Source organism: Lipophrys pholis (assembly GCF_963383615.2).
Source record: "Lipophrys pholis genome assembly, chromosome: 4".
NCBI lineage: Eukaryota > Metazoa > Chordata > Actinopteri > Blenniiformes > Blenniidae > Lipophrys > Lipophrys pholis.
The window spans coordinates 25,916,795-25,944,140 of NC_137637.1; the positions used below are offsets into that span (position 1 = coordinate 25,916,795).

A 27,346-nucleotide genomic window follows, 5' to 3' on the forward strand; every position below is an offset into this window, starting at 1 on the left:
CACATCAGAGAGAGAAATTACTCACCTAAAAAGTCAAATGCTGTTTTCTGGGCGGGGGGGTCCAGCTAAAGACCAGCCTGCTTGAGATCAAAATATCTCATCATGAAATTGATACAGACGTAACAAACCTGTCTGTCGTTTGACACGCTGACATTGTTCTGGATCAAGAAATCATTCCATTTTCTTTGGCGGTTGCTCCCTGTTGCCCATCGTTTTAACACATAAAGCGATGCCTCTTATCGTTCATTGATTTCTTGAAGCATTTGCTCCGATTTGGGGTTTTCTTTTTAGGCGTTCACCCGTAAATCCCTTCAGACACATCTTTGATACCAAAGGGGGGGATGGGGGAGATGCTTTGAAAGCCCCTCACTGTTTTGGTCAATGAATCAATAGTGCCATCATCTTAACATAAAAGTTAAATGTGAATGGCTTTCAGAGCCACACCGACTGAGCAACAACCTGCCATGCTTTGTCCTGTGGGATACGTCCTCCGGCTTTAACCCAAATCCATCCCTTGGCGATAGATTACTTACAGCCAAAGTGAAATATTTCATATAAATGAACAGTATTATAAAAGTTCTCCATTTTCCTATAACTGAAGGTCTCTCAGAACTTATCCTAAAATACAATATTACATTAATCAGAGTTACAAGAACAAAAATTCATTTTCAATTTTTTTTGCACTTATTACCATTTGGTTTGCTGGAGAATTGACAGATGAATAATACCTGAAGCGCTGATCCCTCCAAGCACAAAATTAAATGTGATATCATTGAGTTGGACATGTTGGTGAAAAGAGTCACCAACCACATCGGGTGTTACAAAAGATAAATCATGGAAAATTAAGCAAAAAAAAGAAGAAGAAAAAAGCACAATATGGGAGATGATCTGTCACAAAGTGAAGTTTTGTGTGGTGTACCCCATATGATTAATTTTTTTACCCGCTTGAAGCTGGAGAACCGTCTTGTTATCACTGTAAATTTCATGCATGCAGTGTAAAATGGAAAGGCGGATAGACTCCACTGCAGTAATTTGGGGGGGTTGCACTGAGCAAATTGTCAATTATTGTGTGTTATATGTTTAGGGAGCTGAAGGAAAGGACATGGAGGTCAAGTTACTGGATGGAAAATAACACGTTCAACTCCCAACACGGGAGACCGTCTTCCTTTCGCAGCCACACAAGCTTCAAATCGTCTGCAGTAACCACAACCGCGATATTTCCTGAACCTAAACCACATTACTGTAACCATATGCATATATTTTGAAAAAATTGTTACTCTGTGTATAAATTCTGCAGAATAACGCAATAAAAATGTTTTTGCCCGACAGTATGTTTGAATATCAAAGTTCAATTTACAGTTGCTGTGCAGACAGCTGGTGACTTACAGGCATCCCAGATGGACTGAATTCTTATTAAGCTTCAAATCAACAACCAATATAGCACAGATAATAATAAAGGCTCAAAACCATTTATGTATATATTCCATAACAAATCCCCCAAATCTTATCAACTGTCTCCTCAAATGCACTCGAGCTGTGCGGACAAATAGTTGAATGTTCCCTGTGAAGTAGGAGAAGAAAGCATAACGAGTCATTTTTTGAGTTATTATAGCTTTGGTACTTCTTATAAAGCTAATAATCTAATTCACTTGTATAACAGTGCTCTTATTCCATGATGCTCTCCTTTGGATTATTATATTCAATCTGATGAAGACCATTTTCCATCGGCCATGAACGGAATTGTCTCAAATGGAATAAAACAATAGTCTTGAATACTCATCATTAAAATTCACACTGCATACTTGTTACAGAGGAGCAGACACAAGGAATTAGACTTTTGGAGAGTGTAGGAGCCATTATGTGATTAAATTACCATTCATATCGTTGCTATCTGGTGCTTTTAGCCTGGATGCTTGCCTGGATAAACAGTTTCTTTGAAAGGAGGTGTGTGTGTGTGTGTGTGTGTGTGTGTGTGTGTGTGTGTGTGTGTGTGTGTGTGTGTGTGTGTGTGTGTGTGTGTGTGTGTGTGTGTGTGTGTGTTCTATATTGATCCATTATTTATTCAAATTACTTTTCCCGACGCTTCTTTTAGTATCATTTGTGAGCAGGCAAGAATATGATATCTGTACACTTTAATATCTGTGCCTTTGTTGATCTCTGTGGTTGTCTGAATGTGTATATATCTTCATCATCATCATCATCATCATCATCATCATCATCATCATCATCATCATCATCATCATCATCATCATTATCATCATCATCATCATCATCATTGATTCCAACACCCATTAACAATTATGTCAAAAAAGATTGAAATCGTACATTGTGCTTGACGTGAGATAAAATCATGAGATTAGACGTGCTTGGAGTTCGCAGTGAGCTTTCAGCTGTGTGAAGGGGTCTCATCCTCATACACTCAAAGCCCCCCTGCTGTGAATGGCCGCTCGTCTCTCTGTGTTATTGAAGCACTGAGGACCTATCCATGATGTACCAGATGAATGGACAACACGAAGGCCACGACTGATCAGCATATCAGAGATGACACTCTGAGATTTGCCGCTGACGTTGAGAAGTATTTGAGCTTATGAAAGCAATCCTTCCTTGTTTATGTATCAAACATTTTTTGGCCCAACGGCGCCACGATCGTCAAACTCGGCATATCTATTTCTCGGCGCGAAATTTACAAAAACAGCTCAACCTTGAGGAAAATGAGTGGAGACGGATTGAGCTCAGAGAGGGTCATAAAACAAACGCCACGCTGATCCAAATGATTTCAGTGTAGAAATATCGGGTGTGAATCACAAAGACTGCAGTGAGCATCCAAATAAACGCTTGTGTATTCGGAGAGAGAAGAACTTTGTTAATAAGTTGGATCAAATATTGCAAGATGCTGGTAAATCACTCCCGACAGGTCGAGGTTATGTTTGTCTCTCTGCTCCTATAAGCTCTATATTTATGTCGGGCTCCGCTTTTGTCAGCTCGCACTCAGGAGGACCATAGTTGTGTCTGAGCTCAGAGACTTCTTGTCCCGGTGATACATCAGACTGGTTATGTCTTTCACACTTAATCCCCCCACAGATCATGTGTCTCTTTTAGTTATTGAAGTCAACGTACGCGTGCATAGGAGAGCCAACAGGGGACACATCTCCAGTTTTGCAGACTTTGACGGATCCAGTGAATGCCGCACATCAAAACATTGTAAGCAATCAAGTTGCCTCCGTACACAGTGAATACATAAATAACAAAGCTTCGATAAATAATAAATCTCGCATCGGGCTGCCTCCACATGATTAGGGAAGAAATGCGCAGTGACAGGGATCTGCTGCTCGAAGACGCATCGACGCGCTGCAGATATGCAAACGAGCAGGACTGCGTCAAGGTCAGGCAGCTCGGGCAATTTGCATTTTGCCACGGCCACTGGCAAAACAAATCAATTTCCAAACCTTAGCCTCTTCATGCAATCAGGTGAGCAGAACAAGGAAGACACAGCGTGTATTACTGGCTCACGCACTGGGGGGTATTGAAAGGCTACATCCTCCCACAGTCTTGAATACACCCTCTGTGGGCATATTCAGATGCAAACTAAATAAATAAATAAATAAATAAAGCAAAGTGACAGATATGGAGCAATAGATGAATAACTAAAACCCCCACAGAACTGGGTGCCAGGCAACAGATGCTGATAACTGCCTCAGATTAGGTCCTAGATTGTCGTCAGGCTCCCGCCAAGACTCTGATTTCTATATTTGCCGCTCCCTCTTTCCATCCCTCCTCCGATCGCGCGTGTGCCATCGTGGTGTGTCATCACCACATTATGTCTGGCAACGACGATGGAGTGCCAGGTGCGAAATGGAGATGAAATATTCATTTCGAATACCCAAACGCTTTCACTTAAGAAGGGAAATAATACCGCAGAAGCGAGAGGGGTCGAAGTTTCCCAGTGCATCCCTTCATGCTTTAAACTGGGGGCCCCAGGTGTCAGGGGTTAAACATGGCTTTTGCAGTTTCAGAGAAACTTCCCAAAACATTTCTTCCTGTGATGGAACCTGGACGTATCACAGCTGGGGAATTGATAACCCTCCTGTAGCGGTATCAACGCCGGTGTGTGTGTGTGTGTGTGTGTGTATGTGTGTGTGTGTGTGTTTCCGTGCAGTTCCGTCAGTGCTGAGCAAAATGTCAATGTTCTGTTTGGACTTGGACTCAGAAACTCACCAAAAGCCAGGGCACCTTTGAGAAAAAGTGAGCAATGGACTTTACAAAAACACTTCAGTCAGCGATTATGTCAGAGGAGATAAAAAAGAAAGAGTGGTGGAAAATTGGGGTGAAAAAGTACAAAAGAGCAAAATGAAATTGTGCTGACTTGATGAAAATTTGACTTGTAGTTAAGTTGAAGAGGACTTAGAGGACTGCAGGGTTTTTTGGGGGCATTAATTTATTTCAATATTTTTGTGAGCAGTGGGAATTACCAACTGAATATACACACATCTGAAGAAAAAGAAATCCTCTATACTTACTGAACGTGTGCGCATATATGTGCGTTAAAAAAAGCAATATTGCACAACATGAAAGTCCACAAGTAAAAGTGAAGGTTGAACTCACAAACAAGCTGTCAAATGACAACCTTGTACTTCCATACATATTCTATTATTTTCAGTATTTATTTCCCTAACACCTTTTTTATTACTGCATTTTACCCTTCCATCCATACCTCTCTTTTACCACATTATTATATATCTACATATATTGTTGAACTCTGCAAAGCAAAATGTAATAAATGAGATTTCTAGATGAATGTCAGTTTTTTTGTTTTTTTTTGAGAGTGTTTGCACGATTTATTGTCTTTTGATCTGAGGTTCTTTCATTTTCAAAAACCTTTTCCCCGCACATATTGCACCGTGTCAGGGTCATGAGTGGCTGTACAGGTTTGGAGCTCATTGCAGTTTTCAACCACAGAAACACACACACACGCACACACACACACACACACACACACACACACACACACACACACACACACACACACACACACACACACACACACACACACACACACACACACACACACACACACACACACACACACACACACACACACACACACACACACACTTCACATGCATGTTTTTGGACCGTGGCAGGAAACTGAATTATTAAAAAAAAACAACCTTGCAGAGAGGAAGAACATGTGAAATTCACACAGAAAGAAGTCAAAGCCCATGATTGACTTAGAGATTTTCTTTTTTGTGAGGCAAGCGTGCTGACCACGCCACCACTGCATGATATTTCATGTCTGATAGAAAAGGTGTTAAAAAAAAAAAGAGAGAGATGACAGACAAAAGAAGGAAGATGATCACAGAGAAAAGCTGCGGAGCCAAATAGAGAGCTAAAGTATCCTGATAAGAAATTGTTCAAGAAATTGTCTCAAACAATAAAAAAATACATGTACTTTTGCATGTATGAGCATGGCCTCCCTCGGTGAATGTACAGTATGTACTGTTGCTGTATTCCTCTTTAGTATGGCGCTGAAGCATGAACTGCAAATAGACTCCGAGAAATGGTGCAAGTGCTTTAGTAATTATCTGTCTGAGCAATTGTTACTTTTATTCCAGCACTGCATCTTGTTTTTCAGAGTCCTAATGAAGTGAAACAACATCAAGCGAAGCTACAAGCTGCAGTGCTGACCATCATTAAAGGCTTAATTCAGGGTTTTTTTTTTAGTACAGTATGGGACAAAGAATCTAAAAAGCACAGATTGTCCACCACAGACAGTCAGCAGGCTGAACAGAGCAGCTTAATTGAGGAGCCTGAAATAGAGATTTTCTATTAGTGCTGGGGAAGCTTTCTGCCCCAGCAGCCGATCAGGAGAGACCAACCTCTCACTTTGTTTTCTGTACACCCTCAAGGCAGCAAAGGAGCACATTATTATGAAATATCACAGAGATGCTGCATAGTCATAGATAAGATGTTTGTGTGTGTGTTCAGACAGTTTTGACGCTGACAAAAAGGGGTATGTCTTACCTCAAGCCAAAATGTAATGCAGCACCTGGGTTTTTCTGCTCCCCGCCAGCATCAGACTGCAGTTTTATATCTTAAATCTCAGTTTGAGGGGATGATCATGATCATGAGTGCATCTGGGAAATGGTGTTTTGAAAGCAATACAACAGCTTTATTGTTTGTGATGCTCATTGTCATTTATGGTGAAGAGATGATGCTTCCTGTACTACTCCTCGTGTGTGTGTGTGTGTGTGTGTGTGTGTGTGTGTGTGTGTGTGTGTGTGTGTGTGTGTGTGTGTGTGTGTGTGTGTGTGTGGTCATTGAACGTTTGTCTAGTGTTGTGTGAGCATTGCACTCTACTGGCAGCTCTTGGTATTACATGAAAGGCTCCAGCTTGCATTTGAGACAACCTTGACTTTTCAGCTCTACAGCACAATAAATACCCTAAACTCATTTTAGTTACATGGCATCTGGTGCTCTGTGCTACAAAAGTACAAAAAAACCAAACAACAACACCGCTGTATCCCCCTAAAAGAACCTGATCTCCACAGACAACTGCATTTTGTGGTTGGCTGCTGCTTATAGATTTATAGATACAGGAGATGGAGCCACTCATTCTTGGAAATCAGAAAAAAAAAACAGAGAGTTGTGGTGTAATATCTCAATGCACTCTTGCTTTGGGTACTGTCAATTATTTTTTTTTTAGCTGGAAGCTGGAAGCTGTCTGTTATATGAGCTCATCTATCGCCTAGAAACCCTTTGATTTCCCGGGTGACCTCAGCAGCCCAGTGACATTTCTATCACTTTCTCCAAAATGTTCAGACTGACTGCGGCTCTGCTGAGCCCTGCAGTGACTGTGCCACCAGATGGCACTCAATAATGCCATAATCCCGCAGAAGCCAGGAAGCAGTGGGAGAGATGCTTTTGCTGGAATAATTAATCAACTCAAGTGTTCAACTGGTGGTTTATTTGGTGACATTTAAAGCATATATCTTTTCTATTGCTACTGTGTGAAAAAGAAATGTCCTGAAGGGACCCATTGGGACTTTCATTTTATCTTGTCTGGCTGTCATTTTTTATTCATAACTTCTCTATATGACGTATTATTTGTGTAAGGATTGTTTTGTTGTTTTGTCCAAGCAATGGATATGGATGCGTGCAAGGGCTCATCGTAGAAAACTTCCTAGTTTCTCCCTGTTTCTTTCAAATTAACACCGACGATTTTAAGGCAAGACAATCACAGAAGACATGAAAACAAAGCTGTGCGACACATTAAAAAAATTGGGTGTTTGTCATAACATAGACAAAAATTACTCACCATGCATGCCTCTCCTACGATGAACTTCTCATAGATAAACACAAACACTGATGTGATTTTCCTCTTTGCCGAGGAGAAGCACTTCATACCCCTCAAGTTACATGAACATTTGTGATGCCATATAATCACAGTGATAGACCCAACCAGGGCACAAGCAAACTACATTGTAGAACAGTTACACTGAATAGTGTGGGGGTCAACCAGATTTATCAACCTTTAAGAGATATCCTGTGAGAAATATATCCATTTGAGACACATATGCGAGCCATGAATCATGCTTTCTATGAAAAATCCTTTCATAATGGTGTAAAAACTAACCCTTGAAAGACTCTTCAAACTGTTACACTTCCATGCATTCAGTGTGTACTTTATAAAGCATTAATATACAGAAACGGATGGCATCAAGCCTATTTTTTTTTTTTAAATGGCAGTAAAAATAGCAAAACAAATGTCTAAAAATGGATTAATAATTCATAAAATATTGGATTATTAAGAACTAATAAGATAACCATAATATAATTATATGAGAAGAGCCTTTCAGAATATTAAGACATACTTTTGGAAAGGAATCAGATCAATTAAATTGAATATTATCCTTATAGTAAATGAAAATATAAATATACTTGATCATGCCAGCTGATTGTGCAGAATAGCGCCCTCTAGAGGGCTTTGTGAACATGGCACCGCTAAGTTTTACTGTAATTCTCTTCCTCGTTATGAATACGAAACTAATTTCACACTTTTTTTCTCTTTTACTGATGCCAGTGGTACAAAACTCGAGAGTCAATGTTGTCTTTAATCATCTTGTTTTATTTTGAGAAAAAATAAACTATGATCACAAGTGAATACTGGGTTTATTACTGTGAGATTAGGCGAAATGACAGGAAAACCTTTAACTGTGTGAAGTTAGGCGAAGCAAACGTTTCATATATTAACTTTTTTTCCTGGGAAGAAATGTGTAAAGTCGCTGAAATGTGCGCGTGAGAACGAGACTCTTGAAGAAGAAGCAGGAGGAACTCCAGAAACACTAAACAAAGAAACCGGGACGGCAGAGGCTCCGCCCATCTCGCGTTAATCTGGCCTCTGATTGGTTAACACGCACGGCTCCTCCTCCGCTCATTGGTCGGTTGGGCTGCCACTCAGCGCCGTGCTCGGCCGTCCAGTGTTTCTCTCCGTTGGGATCAGAGGACTCAAACCAAGTGAAGGAAATCTTCTGACAGCAGAAAAAGTTCATGCTGGAGTTTCCAAAGACCTCAGAGGACCACATGAAGGTAAGACGACCCGCTGACGACGCTCTTCTGTCGGCTGCGAGAAGCTCGCAGCGTTCCACCGCGTATTTTGGTCCAAATAGAGGAAAAGAAAAAAAAAAAAAAAAAAAAAAACGAGTAGAAAAAAGATGTAGCTGAGGTGGTCCAGGCTGCAGGCCGAACCGGACTAAGAATCGTAACATGTGTTTTAATTCCTGCAGAAATAAATAAATAAATACTTTTAATCTTCAAAAGAACAAGTTTCCTGCTCGTCACAGTGAGTCAGATGACTGCTGGGTCTTCTTCTTATGATTTCACACGTTCCAGTTGTTGAGTAACTTCCACACCACACAACAAATACAACCAGTCTGAAGACCCGCAGCCTCCCTGCTCGCATTTCTTCTGCCCGCGTTAAAGATCAGCCGCTCAAAGTCAGGAGAGGAGCAGCAGGCTCAGCGGGGACAGTCAGCAATAGGTGGCCTCCGCAAGAAATTAGGTTGGCGACCAAATCCAATTTAGTATCCAGACATGCTGCATCTGCTGCGGCTCCTGCTCAGCAGAACCAGGAGATCCAGCAGAGCTGTCCTGTCCATGCTTACCCTCAGCTGACCCCACCAGGCTGGGGTTGTGGTTTGTGGGTCACAGAGGCTCCTCAGTCCTGCACCACTTCTTTTAAAAAGGGGAGGGGGGGGGATCAGATTCACTGACTCATAAAGCACCTCTTAAAACAAACTGCTTCCACGTGATGCTGTTTGTTTACACCCATTTTTACCTTTCTACATTGATTTTCTTCACTGGTCATTTATTTCATAGTAATGTGTTTTAATGTGTTTTCTCTCTTGAATATTATGGTTTTGTATCTTTTAAAGAAAGCCGAGGCTTTTATTCAGTTGGTTTATATTGGAGTTGGTGTCGAAGAGGTTTAACAGTCTGTGGCCTGAATCTGTTCTTTTAATAGGGATGCAGATTGAAACCCCACTTTTATAGAGTTGCTTTCATGTGATGTTGTTCTTTTACCATTATTCTCTTTTGTCACTATTCTCCATCTTTTATTGATTTGCTATTATTTCTATTCCTCTTGATTAGATTGTTTTAATTGAATCAGATATTTTTGCCTTTTCCCATATTTTCAATCACATTTATTATTAAGAAAACTTTTTTTTTTTGTTGCCATTATTCAATTAGTTTATGACAGAGTTTGTTTGGCTCTCTGTGGCCTATATCTTTAGATATATTCTATTAAAGGTTTGCAGATTGAATGACTTCTTGTAAACTTCCTCTTAAAACTTACTTTTATAGATTAAACTTTGACATTCCATTCTTTTGGCATCATTTTTTCTACTTTTTATTTTCATAAGTTGTTGCTATTTATTATGATGCTTCCTTCATATTTAAAACCCTAATTATTTCCTTTTATTCACTTGAATGTCATAGTTCCTCTTTTATAGGAACCCGACGTGCTTCTGCTATTGACTTTGTTTACGTTGGCTCGATGTATTTTGATGAGCCTGATTTGCCTTTCCATAAACATAGTTGTTAAATGCATTTTCTGTACTGCCTGTTTTCTGTCGGTAAAACCAACTGGAAGCCATGGCTCGCTTAAATCTAAGTAGATTTGGTTTCTCTTCAGCAACTTAAACAAGTTAAACTGCAGCCTGACATATCTCTGGAAAATTGTCAGGGTGACGTTTTCTGTGATTCAACAAAAATTAACAGCTCAGACGCTCCTCTGGGACTTAAAAAAAAGAGTGAATATTTAATAGACGTTGATGGGATTACAGTGAGGGAGAAGGTTTTTTTTATTCACAGGGAGTCACAGGCAGCGACTCTTGACTGTTGTGAAGTGTATGTTTTGGAGGTAAACGCCGCTGTGTGTTTTTAATGAGTTTACAGTGTCGCAGACGAGGCGCACGCCTGACCGGGTTTAAAACAAACATGGATAAAAGGATTACGGACACGGGGCTCTTCGTCATCGGATGTGGAGCTCGGAAAACGTGTGGGAATATTTGTCTTTCCCATGCTATCGCTCCATGTTTGTGTACCGTCCTGATAAGCAACTCTAACTGGAGGCACAGGGGGGGATTAGGTGTAATAATATTAAAATGATGAGGATCTAGACAAAGTGACACATGCTGGCTCCCGCTGGACCAGACAGTTCTAATAACACGGCACACACTCGTCTCTCAGTGATTACGGTGGCCTGTGAAATTAGCGAGCGGGCCTGTAAACTGAAACCAAAGGGAGGTGTGCACACTGTAGTTTAATTAGCATTTTACCCCTGCGGTTAAGCCACAGACTGCGAGTGCTGGCAGGGGCAGAACTGAAACGCTCTAAGCCTTCTTTGTGAGAAGACGCTGCTGTAGGCCGAAGTCGCAGAGCTCGACTCATTCGCCTTTTCACTTCTGCATTTACACGCTAATCGAGTCATGTGAATGCGGTGAGTCAACACACTGTCCAATCACCAGCTGCTGATGCTTATTGAGAATGATGGTAAGATACTGTAGAGGTTTTATTTCTTTTTCTTTTTGCTCACACGTGAAAGGCCAGGGGCTTCTGTCTCTCATTATGCAACCAGAGCTCAGAGACAGGATGACTTGATGATGTGGAAGGTTGTGGTGACCACAGAGCGCGCAGAGCGGAGCACGACTCCCCTGGGTAAACGCTCAGGTGTGGATCGCAGTCCAGTAACACGGTTCAGATGCTGGAGGTGGGGCCTGAAACACTGAGCGGTTTGATGGCGGACTGTGGTGGAGCGTCTGGCCGTTTGTACAATCTATTAAAAATGTTTGCACTATTCTAACAGAGCTTCTTTACTGCACTTCGAAGGGTTAATGGCAAACACCAGCCAGCATCAACCGAAGTTAGGAACGGCGTCCCAGACGTGTTTCTTTTGGGTCTGAAACATGGTGGAAGGCTCCATGTCATTTTCCACCTTCTGTGAGGTCTGAAGTGGCCGTATTCTTTATTGGGTAAAAGTCTACTACATGGTCTGTTATCTGTTGAACAAGATGATACAAAATAGATAATGATCTGTAAATGTCTATATTTATTAAATGTCTGCATTCTCTTGTAACTTGACTGTTGTGGGCCCAGTTTCAAGGCACAAGAACTTGTGGCATCCCCTATTGAAAAGATACATAAACACTAAGAATTATTCAATGTTTCTTCATTGATGTTGTCGCTATTAGAAATAACTTAAATATTTCCGAAGAGACTGATCCAAAGATTACACTGGATGGTGTATTGATTCCCAAAAACAGTGTAACTTGTCATATCATTAATTACCTCATCTGCTGAGTTTAATGTTTTCTGAGCCGCTCATCAGTTTCTTGCTATTCCACTACTTCAAATCCAACTTGGTTTGACTTCCTGCCGTCTTCACTAGAAGAAATGGCTTAAGATGTGTTCGAAGAAAACCCACAAAATGTTTTTCCATATACTAATGAGAGCGTGATGCAACGCAGGAACTTCACAGAATGTGCAGCAAGATATTAGCAAGTGATAAATAATGAAGCCATCAAAACTAAAGTGACTTGCATTTGTGCATAAAAAAAAAAAGCATGGTTGAGTTTGTTAAATATGGTTGAATTTGCAGAAATGATTAAGAAAAAATGAAGCCAATTGATCATAAAATGGAATATTTCCCTCTGTCCATCCCAGTTTACTGAACATTTTGTTCTTTCTCATCAAACTTAACCGTACTGTAATGTTTCATTCATCTTGTTCTGGTTAAAACTGTAATTAATTTAGTAAGTTTAATATTTTTTCTTTTGTCTTGTTGGCCACTTGCCATTGAAATGGGCGACAGTAATAAAAATACATTCCTTGCTTTTCCTTTTGCAGAAAGTGACGTATTTAGTCACATTTTTCTTTACTTGTATCACAATATATCGCAATTATCGAATCATAAATCCTGTGGTCTGATATGATTTGTAACCGGATTCTTGCAAATACGCGGCTCCTTTATTACCAGTTCATGTGTAATGGTTGGATTGTGTGGGACTGAGGAGGAAAAACTACTAACACTATTTATTAATAGAATGCTAAATATCACTCAGTAGTATAAACGCTGCTAATTTTGCAGTTTTTCTTTTAAAAAAGAATCCTATACAATGACGTGAAACAGCACTTTTTAGCACTACCAAAACACTGACAGTGAATGTGATGATTATCTTTGAACTTTTTATACAGTCACATCTGTAATCCAGCCACTCGGAAGGACATTTAATCGGTTCAAGCTTCAGCCGAGTTTCCGTTTGTTATCGAGACGCCCGTCGGTGGGGCGCTCATCTACCCTACGCCTCCCTTCTGATGACTCTCATCCGAGAGGCGTGCTTATGGCACGGTAACATCAACCGCTTTGATCTTATTTCAAAGCGAGGCCCGCGTACGTTTTCTCGGGCGGAGTGCGGTTGGATGTTGGGAGACAAAAAAAAAAAAAAGACACCGCAGGGCTCGTCAACAGAACCAACACAGCTGTGAGATTAGAGCCTCGAGGCTCCACAAAGAAAAACCACATCACAACTTCTGACACTCAACCAGTGACTGTCGCAGCAGCCATTATGAGCGTGACACGCAGCGGGGGAAACAAAACGAAGCGATGTTATGTTGAACATTAGAAAGTTTCTGGGCACGTTGTGCAGACGGAGCAGTTTGGAAACTTGACTGTGAAAAGTGGCCCATTTGATGTGTGTGATCTGTCAACATGTCCGCTTGTTTATGAGCAACTTCAGTGGGAAGACGTTGACCTCACATCTCAGTTGTCGCTTGAGCTGTTGCAAACCACTTTGCCGAAGACGTTGGTGTGCATTCAATGTAAACACACTTTTTCTGAATAGGGAGAAAATTGCTCAACATATTATTCACGCTGACTTCGTCTTGGAGAAGGACTCTTTCCTGAGATAATAACTGCATACTCGCAGAAAGCTCGTAAATCGGTGGACCGGATCAGATGTCTGTCTGGATGTCTGATTTGGGAGAATTATGGGGCTTTGTTGAAAGACGAAATGAAATAACTGAGGATTTTTTTTTTTTTTTAGTGTCTTGAGAAAACACAAAATGGATGATTCATATTTTTGTCTGTGTGTCCTCTTCTGGAGATGTGCAATAATCTCATTAAACAAAAAGGAAAAATGTTACAAAAAGTAATTCTTCTCTCTCTCTCGCTCTCTCTTTTTTTTAATCCTTTTGTCTCACAGTCCAAACTGAACATGGAGAGTTTGACCAAGCCGGAGCTGCTGATGCTCTTCAGCATCCTGGAGGGAGAGCTCGAGGCTCGTGATCTCGTCATCGAGGCTTTAAAGGTACCCGTCATCAGAGCCGCTAACGGAGCTGCACATGATAACATGGCTCGCCGCACAAAAGCGTCCTCTAACATCAGACACTGAAAGAGCATCTGTTCAAAGCTGGTCCTCATTAAACAGCAGCTGCGATCGCATTAAAAAATATCAAGTACATGAAGAGAAAGCAGGTTTTCACATCAGCGATAAATTCTTCATGGAAGTGAGCCAAATCAGCAGGCATCACTGCATGTTGAAGATCAATTTTGCTCCGTTTGAATTCTACGGCGACTACGGTTTGAGGCAGAAAGGATCCACCTGGAATACTCATTTTGCCAACTGTATGAAAAAAAAGTGTACCTCTTGAGATACTTGCTTGAAACTTTAATACCAGAGCTCCGTGATCTGTATATGGCAGTCTCGTGTAGTGACAAATCTACAGAAATGTAGTCATATAAAGCTGAGGAAAGTAGTAAACAAAAAAATGTTTGGCAGACTGTAGTAGTGTATTACATAAGTTGGTTCAAATGGGTATTTTATACATTGTGTTTGTTGCATCGCAGAAATTCTTTGAAAATCCCCCGAGACTATTTATATTACTACCAACTGAAATCTGAACACAACACGGACCAAAGACCTCCGTACAAACCAGATAATGGAGAGATCCTAACTGAGGAGGATATCCTGTTGCTATTCAGATGCTGAGGCCAATCCCAGACGGTCACACACACTCACAATAATAACTCCGGGCAATTTGAAGTGACCAATCAAACGTAAACATACGTCTTTGACTGTGGAAGGATTACCGAGTACCCAGACGAAACCTAGGCATGCAAAGGGTGATCATGCAAACTCGAACCTGGCAACGTTCAGTATGAGGTAAAAGCACGAGCCACTACATCACGGTGTGGCCTGGATGTTTATATAGATGTTCTCATTTATTTGGGAATTGGTGTAAATACTTCCACAGTAATGTTATTACCAGTGTGCCCATGTGAGTGTATAATAAATGAAACCTGTCTCAAACGTAGAGAGAGTATCAAAGAAAAAGACCAGGCAGGAGCAAGATACCTCATCTGTTCCAATCTGCTTTGCCTTCATCGCTTGTGCTAAAAAAAAAAAAAAAAAAAAAAACAACCGCAATTTGAGGGCATGAAAATGATCTGTTGGGAAACGATGGGGTCCTGTTGGGAAACTATTCCAAAGCTTTTTGGACCACCTGTCTCCCCCACAGAGTTCATAAATCTCTTTTGTTGGGCTCAAATCATTCTTTTTGCAACGTTGTAGAAGTAGTTTTTGCCTCACAGAGAATCCCAAACCAACAAATCAAGGAAATGAATACAATAAAGGACTAATAACTTTGTACTACATGAGAAAACACTTCCATAGAGTTGCATGTATCACGATATACTTTGGTTTCACCTTCATGTAGGGCAACCAGATCACGGGCCTTTTTTTTTTCTTTTTTCTTCTCGTCTTTCATTGTAAATAATGCCTTTGTTCTTTGTACAGTGTGAGGAGAAAATGGCATTTATCCAAAGTGACTGTTGAAGTGATGGAAGCACTTTGTCATAAAACGAAGTCTTTCATAATGTGCAGAGCCATCTGTCTGTGACCGTAGAGCTAAAATTCCTAGGGGCTTCTTCAATTTAGTCTCGGCAAAATACTGTCTGTGCCTCCAGAGAACTGAGTGAATCTATTCAGGCATTTTCTCATATTAATGTAAGTCATCCCTTTCATGAGCCGGAATGAGTCAGCGCACCAGTGACCTTGCATGTATTAGAAATAACAGCAGCGTGGAGCGGACATTGTCAGTTCGACACAGAGCAACCAGCGTCAGCGTTAAGATGTCTTACTCTGCAGGATTAATGCTGCACTTCAATTAAAGGATTGTGAGGCTATGTTTCTTGTGCTGTGCCCTTTGCTATGTCACGTCCTGCAGCGGGCCCATTCACCAAGGCTTTCTTCAATGGTTAAAGGTGAAACCTTCAATGGTTTTCCATGGAGTGAAATGATAGAAAGACACTGCAACACCATGTCAGTGTGACGTCCCACCACATGTTTTAGAAAAGCAACTGAGATGCATTAAGGTTTTTGCAGGAAATGGATGTATTTCTAAAACTTGGCTCATTCTTTCTTATGGCTGTACAGCCGTTACATGCTTGGAGCACATTTCACTGTTTTAGTGTGAAATGCACCATTGAAAAACCAGAGAGGACCAGCCAGGGGACTAGAAAAGCAGTCCGTCTCCGAGATCCTGCTGCTGAATGCTCATGTGTTGTGTCTAGACCACATTCCTGCATCTCCCCCTGGGATCTGACCATCTAAGGCAAGAGGAGTTGCAGCACTCCCGAGTGCCTGGTGACTCAAAAGTGAGTGAGAGTAGGAGTGAACAAATAAACACTGGCCTTAACCGGAGCTGGAGGGGAATAGTGCTGTCCTCCTTTCATAGTTCCTTCTGCACAAAGTGTTAACCCATTCAGGACTGCAGCACTGCTGGGTCAAATCCTCCTGTGTTTTATTGGAGAGGAAATCACAGATCAGCAGGAGAATGAATGGTTGAGATGGATGAAAACTGAAAGTAAGATTTATATAACCAGTACCAGTCTTTTTTTATTCATGGTGTTTTAATCACTGCACATCAGAACGCTTATTTTCTCTTTGTCCAAAAGTTCAAAACGGCCCCATACCTTCCTGCACTGTTCTGCTGTTAAGGAATTTACCGTGGAGAGTCTTTGGTCTTGCCCTCACATGAAAGATTGTTATCACTAAAACATCGCCCGCCGATGCTTCTGTTCAGAGAAGAACTAAGGGCATGGAGCTGTCGTCACTGTTATTGATGGTGTTTGATACCGAGTTAGAAACTGACATTCATGGTCATCAGGGAACACATTCTTATTTGTTAATACACCTGCCGATAAACGTTTTGCCTTATGTAAGTAAATATATAGATATGCAACTTCTGGAAGATCTGTCAAAGTATATTTATTGAAGAGTCCCTCTAAATGTATAGCCATAGAAAGTGCACTGGTTATGACACAAGCCTTGCAGGTCACTGCAGTGGACACCGTCGTCCTCCTGGAAATGTGGAAAACACCCACACTGATGCTGACATGTTTTACTCAGTGAAAAATGGCTTCTGGCCTCTGACACGGCAGTTTGATTCAGTTGTCGACAGTCACACTGCCACCTATTGGTGACGTAAAGTGTCTGCCATGTTTACATGTTGAGACCTAAAGCACAAAGGGGATGGTGGTGCTGGCCCAAATATGGTAAATGCTATCAGCCCAGATCGATATGGACGAGCAGAAATGGCGGATCTCTTCATTGGATCTCTATTGGATGTCTTGCATGTCAGATATAACGGAATGGACAGAGCAAAGACAGAAATGCATGACAACCTCTGGATGTACCGAGTCACGTGCATAAAGGAAGCATGTTTTAGGCTTCAAGGTCGGGTTGACTGGCGCTTACGTATATTTCATGGCCACAGTGCTTCATTGGGTACCGTGGGTCATCCATAGTCCAAAGTGTCGTTGAACAAGACGCTGAACCTCAACTTGTTCCACATGGAGGTCGAGTACGATGCCCAGCATCCGGTTTCCCTTCAATGTGAGTGTGTGCGATTGTCTGTGTCCATCTTGTGATGGACTGCTGACCTGACATGGTGTAACCTGCTTTATCACATCGTTAGCTGGTCTGGCTCCAGTGTCCCACGACCCCATGTTGGATTAAGTGGTGCAGAAGATGGACATATGGATGCGCTTTTGGTTTATGGCCTCTTGCTTTCAAAATAAATGACTTCAACATCAGCCTCAGCTATGATTTGTTTCGCTCTTCTTTGGGAAATGTTAGCACAGAGGGACTAAAGAACAATTATAGACGTTTGTTGAGTCGGGTCGCTTTTGTCTGTCGACACTGATGAGTCATGGCTACCGTCGGTGTCGTGGGATTAACGTTCATCCAGAACAGAAATCGTCACCCTAATGACAAAGTGCAGCTTTGATTCCTTTTGGTGAACTGTCACGTGTGATGAAGCGTTCACTACTTAGCTTTTGATGTCTTTCCCATGTGGTTTGGAGTAGAGGAGGCCAGCTGTTTTCATCTGCACTCTTTTCTCTGTGTTTTTAACTCCCTGAGATTCTTATTAGTGATTCTCTACCAGATGTATCGTGAGCGCAGGATGTGAGGTTGGTGGTGTGGGTGTTTTTTTAAAAAAAATTTTTTATTGGTACGCTATATGTAATTACGCTGAACTATCAATGGCATTCTAACTATCTGCTGGCACCCCCCCCCCCCCATGTGACTCACTTCTGCAGCTGCTCACACTAGCTTTTTCAAAAGGAAGTGAGTCTCTGGCAATGCTTGTATTTGGCACGCAAGTTTCTGCAGCAGTCCAGGGCTCCTTTTTGGTTTGGGAAAGAAATAAGAGTCTTGACTTTAAGTTAAAAGTGGACTGAAATATGGAAATGAGTCTTTAATTAGCTGTCGAATTCAAGTGATGTGGTCGGGTAAAAAAAAAACGTCCACATTTTCATCTGCTTTAGACAGCCTTCCCTTGTGCCCCGAAATAGACTTTGTTTTCCAAACCAGAGATGCATCAGCTGATAGGATTCAGTCTCAGTTAATGTGGCATTTTATCATTATGCTGGATAGTGTTTTCTCAATATCCCATGCCTTAGCGAGAAATATTAATTACATGCGTGAGGATTTGAGACTCTTTAGCGGTTTGCCAGAGCAGCTTTGAAATATACAGGACTCCTGGGTAAGAAGTTCACATATCACCTTCCCTCGGTCTTAAAAAGATCCCGTTGCCAACCTCGCCCAGATGAAAGACTCCAGGCATGTGTCAGATGAAGATAAGCTGGATTGGAATCAGTGCAGCCATGGCACAAAGACGGCTTCCCATGCAAAAGCACACAAGTTGCCAAGAACTGTATCCAACAGACAAAGGCATGAATAATGAAGTGAGACTGTGATGCATAACAGTCATTCACCAAACGGTTATGGGTATTGCACACGCACAGTATGATGTAATGAATGCGCTCCGGTAGATTTGGGTGCTAAGTATTAAGTAACGTTTGCTGTAATCCCTCATTTCAGTTGCAGGGCGCTCTATTCGCAACAGTGAAGGATTGATGCGGAGGAAAACAGCCTCCCTTTGTGGAGCGGAAGTGCACATCATTCTGTCCGCTGAAGGGCCGGGGCCCGGGGTGGGGGGGTGGGGAGGGGGGTCAAACTGAGAAAGAGAGGACCTCAGTCTGTGTTTATGAGTGAACTTTTGTGTAACGGGTCCTCTGGATTTCGAAGGCGGGGGGAAAAAATCCTGATAATTTCAAGGCCAATTATCTACTTATAGTAATGTGAGCACAGTGCAGAGTGAATAAATAGAAAACTACGAAGAAGGCAATCATGGAAGAGGGTAAGAAAGGGAAAAAAGCATCATAAGGTTTTGGGCGTGTGGGATCTTTGCTCGGCGTTGGCTTTAAAGGAGCATCTGCAGGTAAACAAACAGGCCTGTAGTCACAGGATATCAGTCAGTTACTGATGTGTTGACTTGTGACGGGGGGGGGGGGGGGCTTTTGACAGCGCCCACATTTCGAGAGGCATTTTTGAACTCTCCCGGGCGCCCCGCGTTTTCCTGCTTTGCCCTCCGCGTGCCGTTTGATCCGCCTTTGCACCATCCTCAGCAGACTGGATCAAATAACGGCGGCAAAGCCTCGCGGCCGTGCCCTCCTCTCTTTGTGCCAGATGAAGCTCAAGATGTAGAAAATGACAATCACAAAGCCTCTGATGTCTCGTGAAAGGTTGTTTGAACTCGGCTTTTCTATCCGAAGCCCTTCATCAACGCGCCCCGCGTTTTCCTCCCAACAACTGTGTAGAGTTACCTTCAGCCTGAACTTTGTAAGAAGTATTTTAATTGGCTTTGGCAAGCCTTTCTTTTTCTCCACTACTACACAGTCGCAGTCAGTATTTTTAAGGGTATTTACCTGTGAGGCGTGCAGATCGGCTTTCGTCTCAGTTATCACTGCAAGTGTGAGCTCACTTTATTAGAGGTGCGCCGATATACTATGCACTCTTGTGTGGTAGCTGGTATTTGTCATGTTGACCTATCGACATTATATTAATCATGCTGTCCGTCACTGTATCAGTGACAGCAACTTATTGACTTAAGTTATGCTATAATAAATCATTTGAATTGGTTTTGGACATTTCACATGTGTGCTGTGTTTGACCTCGACGCTCGCTGAACCGAGGTACCAGAATAAATATTAAAACAAAAAAGAAGATTAAAACACATGGATCTGATTAAATATGGTGCTCTTTTGGGGAGGAGACATGGTGTATATGTGGGCGCTCAGCTGCAGCAGTGACCCACTCGGGCTGTGTGGGAACAGGAATAATGTCGGCCTGTTGCTCTGCGGGCCTGTCCACACTCTTGACTACACTTTTAACTTCTCACGTAATCTTGGTATCAGTCATCAGGAGCTCTGTCCTCACCCTGCCAGAGAGGATACTGTTCTCTCTAATCTCCTGATCCTCTTTTGTTGAAACCTCACGAAGACATGCTGCCAGCTTTACTACAGCCCTTCTCTCTCTCTCTCTCTCTCTCTCTCTTTCTCTCTCTCTCTCTCTCTCAGCCAGCCTGAAGGCATCTGCTGAACCTGAACAGTCTTGCTGCCATTATCCCTCCTTTGTCACGAGTTTAACACAGAACAGGTCTGCATTGGCCAAGGAACAGTCCAGAGCAGCTGTCCTGCTAAAGATAGACACACACACGCACGCACACACACACACACACGCACCATCTGTTGCTCCTTCCTCCGACAAGTTCAATTTCCCCCCTTTTTTTTTTTTTAAAACAGTTCCTCTCTCTATATTCCCTTTTTTTTTCTATCTACTGCTAATTTACTGTCTGAGTATTAGAGACGGTGATTATGTTGTTTCCTGATTATACAGGAGAGAAATAACAGCATGCGCCAAATAAAGTGTCATAACTGCCTGGGATTATCATGATTATCGAATAATAGTCACAGTCAGTGCCGTGGATTTCAGTGTGTTAGTTTTGGGAAATGCCACTTTGAATCAGTTTAGCTGTGATTAGATATTTCCACTTGATCCCGCATTTAAAATAAACCACACGATTCTTATTCTGGTATGCAGACATTTACTCGATGTTTCTAAAAGTTATTCCAAATTACAGACTCCAGTGTGTCACAGATCAGGTGGTAGTTGTTGGTTCCCCACAATTAGACAGAGTGAAACTTTAATCTGTGTTGCGTCTTTGTAATTTGCACGGTTAATCCTCCTGTTAGTTGGGCAATGCAGTAGTTAGTTCTCTTGCCTCACAGTGAGGAAAAATCTCCGGGTTGACTGAGTCCAGGATCCCTTCTGTCCGTATTGTTAAACTGTTCAGGTGGAAATAACAGTCCACTTATAAACATCCTGGTGTTCCTCCTGGACTGTGTCTAGGAAGTCTGACATTTTAATCTGAACCTGAAAATCTGATTGTACGTTTATCAGTTTACTGCATTCATTCTTCCTTATTAAAAGTGTGTGTTTTATGGTTAAACCATCACATTTTACGCAATGTACAGCATCTCGAGGATCAGCTCAGGTAATATTGCTAAACATATCCAACATCCGTTTATTTAACAGCAGTTTTTTGGCTGAATTTCTGGAAATTTATTTGACTCACTTGATACCAGAAGAATCAGAATCAAACCTATATTTAAATACAGTAAGTGTAATGAAACGATGATTTATGAAAAAAAAAACAACTCTTCTCTTATCACCTCAACAGGCGCAGCGAAAAGAGCTGTTCATCCAGGAGCGCTATGGGAAGTACAACCTCAGCGACCCCTTCCAGGCCCTGCAGAGGGACAGCGAGGCTGTGGGGGGGCAAAGCAAGGACCCCAGCTGTTCCCCCTCCACCACCAACCCGCTGGTGGTTCTCAAGCTGGTGGTGAGCCACTGCAGGAGGATGCAGGAGAAGATGCTGACTCAGCTGGCGGCTGCTGAGAGCAGACACAGGAGGGTGAGGCTCCTCGGTTAATAAGCACAGTTTCATATGTAGATAACAGCCGAGCAACGAAACAACATGGAGTCGGCGTTTTCGATAAGGAAACTGATAAAGCAGCCGTGGTCCAAAATTAATAACTAGCAGGATCTACATCGGGACCTTTTGTTCTCTGTGGGGTTTTTTTTTTTTTTCCTCTTTAACAGAAGAATAACAAGTTAAAATCAGCTTTGTATTCACCATGAGCTGTTTCCAAAAGTTACACATGCATCTATGATTACTTTACAGGTGGTAGGTAACAGACCTGAAGAAAGATAAAATACCAGAAGGCTGATGTCATTAATGCAGTCAGGCAGAAACTTTTTTTACATTTTTTAATTTTTAATTTAATTTCAAGTTGGTAACCCAAACCCACAGCAGGAAAGAGGCCTTCGTTTTATGGTGTTTTTAGTCAATTGACTATAAATGAATTATTAGGTAGTAATAATCAAACGATACACTTAAACTTGGTGAACCTGCCGACTTCACATTCTACTTGGTAAGTTGTTGGTCTCGCTGACCATCGGCTTTCGTAGTAGGCGACGCAGAAGATAAAACTTCATTCCTAAACCTGCTGTGTTGGTGGCAGGTCATTGCAGACCTGGAGGAGGAGCGGAGGCGGCACGCCGAGGACACCGCCGAGGGAGACGATGTCACTTACATCCTGGAGAAAGAGAGGGAGCGCCTACAGCAGCAGGTGGACGGTTAATTAACTACTGCAAGGCTTGTTCTGCTAAATATTTGTCCAGCGGTGGGACTTTTAATGAGTGGACCACTGAGGAATTTGGTGTGAACTGTAATCGTTTATGTTTGTGCAAAGCGGGTGAAAATAACGCGTCCAGGTAATGAGCAGCTCGCTGATTGTGCGTCCGGTCCGGTCCCTGTGATTGTAGCTGGAGTTTGAGCGGAGCCAGGTCCGCCGGCTGGAAAAAGAACAGCGGCGGATCACCGAGCAGCTCGACGAGGAGCGGGCGCAGCACAAGCAGCTTTCCTGCGCTTTAGCCAAAGAGTGCAAGTGGGCGAGCGCCCGGGCTCTGGAGGAGGGTCACCGGCTTACCGAAATGAGCCGCAAACTTGACAAGGTAGTTGCCCTCCTAGATCCGAGCTCGGAGCTTCATTAACTCCTCCGGGTTATCAGGCAGTCCCGTGCTCGGGCTGGGATTCATTCTGGGAAGTGTCTTTGTTTCCCGTTCAGGAAAAGGAGGCTTGTCAGGCTCTGAGGAAGGAGCTGGAGGACGAGAGGACGAGAGCTCTGAGGATGGAGGCGAGGGTGGAGGAGCAGCTGGCCGAGTTCGACACGGAGCGGGAACAACTCCGCTCCCGGTTAAAGAAAGAAGAAGCTCATTGTTGTCAGCTCCAGCAACAGGTGACCATTTTAGACACAGTCACACTGATGACGGCACATTTCACGCTGTGTGGATCCGTTCATCGGGCTTCTGGGCTTCTTTGTTTCACGTCGGGGAGGTCGGGGCACCTGGTTCAAGTATCAGTGGATTAGTGAATGTCTTCGTCAAATCTGTCCAACTTAAAGTTGCAGCACTTCATCACAGGGCAAACACAGAGACACTATTTATACCGATTGGACAAATTTAGAGTGAAAATGCAGATTTTTTTAGACTTCAACTGATGTCAGAGTTTGCAGAAATACATAGAGAGGCTCCTTAATCAGTGAGGTAAGGCGAGAACGCCAACTAATACGCAATCTGTAGGGTGCCTCAGGAATTTTTTAACCCGTAAGTTTCCTACTAAGCCTCGCCCACCATTCAATGTCTCATAGCAAACTCATCTACAATGGCTTTGTGATGCAGCAAACATTACAAACATTTATTGTTTCTATTCATTTTTATCATACTTTACATTTTACAATTTATTCTTGAACTCTTGCTGCTGTATATTATATTCACTACAAAGTTGGACAGTTATTTTGATGATATCTCCAAATGAAAATAAATAAAGTTCAGGTTTTGAAGTTAATTTGTGGTTCAGAAACTGTGTGTAGGTGCGAACATGATGGACTGGAGACATTTTTATTAAGCAGTATGGAAAATGATGGAGGGCTACGATAACAATTTTATAGGGAATCTTAATTCCAGAGCACAAAAAAACTTGTCAAAAACTAACTAACTTAACAATTTCATTGTGCTGCTGATTAAAAAGACTTAAAATAAAAATGGTCCATTTTGTTTTCAGGTAGAGGAGCTGAAGAGGAACCTGGATGAGGGGAACGTGATGGAAGAAACCAGAGGAGCTCCGACAGCTCCTGTGGAGGAGGAAAGAACAGAGTGGGCAACGAAAGTTGCTCCTGGAAAGACAGTGGTGGACACTATCGAGGTGGAGGACATGGAGGCAGACGGAGAGCAGCCGGAAGTCAATGGCCATCATTGTCCGACGGAGACAAACGGCTCCAACGGCGCCCTCTCAGAGAAGACATGTCTACAGAACGGGAGTGAGACTCCAGCGGTTCATCAGGCATCATCGCTCTCTCCCACTCTCCTTCCCCCCTCCCCCTGTGCCTCCCCCGTTCTCGCCAAGCACTCGCCCGGCAGCCCGAGCCCCGGGAGCTTCCCGTCTCCCTACCAGGCCGGGATCAACCAGCGTTTCCACGCCGCGCGTCACAAGTTTCAGGGAACGGCCGAACCGGAGCTGCAGCCTCAGCCCGCCCAGCCCGCATCCCCCCTCCCGGTAAAGGAGGCCCCCCCCGTGAGCTGCGGCCCCTCCCAGGAGGCCAGCCCGGTCAAGCAGATGGCTCGCAGCACGGTCACTCAAGTCCTGTCTCGTTTCACCTCCGTCCAGCAGAGCGCCGCTCCAAAGCTGGCCGCACCCAACAACTCGCCCTTCGGCACGGATTACCGCAGCCTGGCGGCGCCCCTGTCTCCGGTCATTGGCAGAGCTGCCGCGGCACTTCCCCCGGGCATCAGGTCGCCCACCATCTCCAGGGCGGATCGCGGGAACCCCCCACCGATCCCCCCGAAGAAGCCCGGGCTGGCGCAGGCCCCTCTGTCGCCGGCCGCGGTGCCCAGGTCTGCCAGCCATTACTCCGACAGCCCGCTGTCGGGCAGCTGCGGCCTCACATCCGGCCAGGATGGAGTTAAAGAACTGGACATGGTGGTCTCCTCCAATTAGGCGATTCGTCTGTAAATCAGTCAGCTGCTGCTCCGCTCCGCTCCGTCACGGCGATGATGATGGGGATTTTTCTTCTTGTACATAACAGGATTTATATCGTTTTCTTCTCGGAGCAAAGGTCCCTTCAAACACTGTTGTACTATTTGTATTTATTAGATTTATATTAAATGTGTGCAGAGGCACTATTTTAGGTAGCGATTCAAGGGCTGGTACTAATAAGTATTTAGTTTTCAGAAGGTTCCACCAGTGCGTCTAGCACACTGTACTGTTACTTTATATCTGTTTTATGGAGTCGTACTTCCAAAGAATCATCTTATTACCTGAAGAGATGTTTTATTCCTTTATGTATTCCAGTATGTTCCTCACTGTTTATAACAAATAATCACCTTTGAAACAATCTATCCTACAATGTGTTTGTTTTATCCGATACTGTTCAGTTACTTTTTTATAAACGTTTTTTTTCTTCTTTTTTTTTAGTTATTCATGCAAGAGAGTTTTACACTATGATCGATGCCGTCCAGATTGTTAGCCCTGAATAGTTCTGATAATCAAATAGACCCGAGATTAAATGCAGGCACTGATGGGACACTGATGTTTCAGACTGACCTGCCTTTGGTACCTGGAAGAAACTGTTAAATAAACCCGTTTCTTATTGTCAGCTGTTGCTTTGTTTGAAATCATAAACCAGTATTGGTGATCTGTTTTTTTTTTTGTTTTTTTTTATCAAATAATTTCCAGTACTCCATAGGTTGGAATGTGACGTATTTAATAAATCTATCCTGGATATTGTCTGGTATTCATCTCTTTATTTGTTACTCCCGCGGCAATAACAGAGGCCTGGCTATTACTGCCAACAGTGGTAGTAATCCGATGAGATAAAGCTGCTAATATCTGTGAATGTAAACGATTCAATCGCTGGAACAAACGTTTATTTATCTTCTGGACAAACTTTAGACCACAGGGGAGAGCTCAGCACTGACGAGAGGCGAGATTCAGGGTGAAGCCTGAACAATCCGCCAGCTTACCGCCGGGTGAGGAGAGAAAAGGCAGTCGCATGCACACACACACCAAATCACACACACACAGTCAAAATTTCACAAACAAGTCAACTGAACATACGTGTCCTAGAACTGGTCTGGCAAATGGCGCCTCTCTGAGTGAAGTTTGCACATTCTTTTAATCCCATCCTGGCACTGCTGACAGGATTTGGCACGGACACACAGAAATATTAGATCATCGCCACATATTGCAAAGTTTAAGAAAGAAAAAGCTGAATCCACAGCCATAAACTCTAAATAAGTCTAAACACTCAGTTCATAACAGGATTTATTTGCATAAACTGGTTATATTAGAAAGGATTATGGGAGAAAAGTAAATTAACCAGGGAACAACATGCAAACTACATACAGACAAGTGAATCAAAGATTCAGTCACAGGGATCTTCTCCAGTGCTTTCTATTATTTATATTGAATTTTAAAAAGAAATAAGATATCCCTTTATTTATCTCGCATGTGGATAAATTTGCATACATGAATACCAATAGATATTTTGGTTCAACTGTGAGATGAAATCCTGTATATTTTTTTTAAACAACTTTACGTTTGATTTAGGTCGTGATACTTTAAATTGTTTTCTAAAATCCCCAATACATTCCGTCCTGCACTAGAGGCACTGTGCTTCTCCAAACTGTCCACCAGAGGTCAGTGTTCAACAAGATGAAGCATCCGCGGCTGTCTCCATTCTGCCAGTCGTTTATTCATTCATTACACATTTTATACAGACTTGGGATGCATATTGGTGAACATAGATATTCCAGCAACACACCTTAGAGAAATTAAGAGCCAGGTACTGTCCTTTTTTTTTTTATGATTAACAGTTGGAGGAAACTGAAGTCCCCGTGAAAACCAACGTTGTGCAAATATCGTTTACATGTTCTTCCTGTGCTTGAGATTGCAGTGCTCACCGCTTGCTTTCTGTTCCACTCATGTTTCTTTCATGCATGCAATGAATTACATCATTATCTAATCTGTTTGTACTCTATTTACACAGCTAATGCAATAATAAGTGTGTAAAGCAGCAGTTCAATATGTTCCACTACTGTGGTGTCCCGACTTTGTCCTATACGGGTTTTCAATATCTCCCTGCTTCAAGTCATCAAGAAGCTCCTAAGAAAACTCAATAAAGAACCAATCACTGAACTGAAGTACGTATAATGAAGTTTAAAAATAAATAGCATTGGTCAATATCCCCGTGAGGAAAACTTATCAGGAAACGTAACATTGAAACTCCCAATCTTCTTGCTGTGAGACAAGAGTGGAAACC

General features: G+C 42.6%; 1 protein-coding gene across 1 annotated transcript; it reads left to right on the plus strand.

The window, feature by feature from the left end:
• The first annotated feature begins 8,479 nt into the window (after positions 1-8,479).
• LOC308108177 (CTTNBP2 N-terminal-like protein) lies at positions 8,480-25,812 on the plus strand. Its single transcript, XM_080460939.1, has 7 exons — positions 8,480-8,586; positions 13,761-13,865; positions 21,646-21,879; positions 22,490-22,597; positions 22,794-22,982; positions 23,096-23,266; positions 24,091-25,812. The coding sequence occupies exons 1-7, from the start codon at positions 8,548-8,550 to the stop codon at positions 25,021-25,023; spliced, it is 1,779 nt and encodes a 592-aa protein (XP_080317065.1). The 5' UTR covers positions 8,480-8,547; the 3' UTR covers positions 25,024-25,812.
• The last annotated feature ends 1,534 nt before the right edge of the window (positions 25,813-27,346 follow it).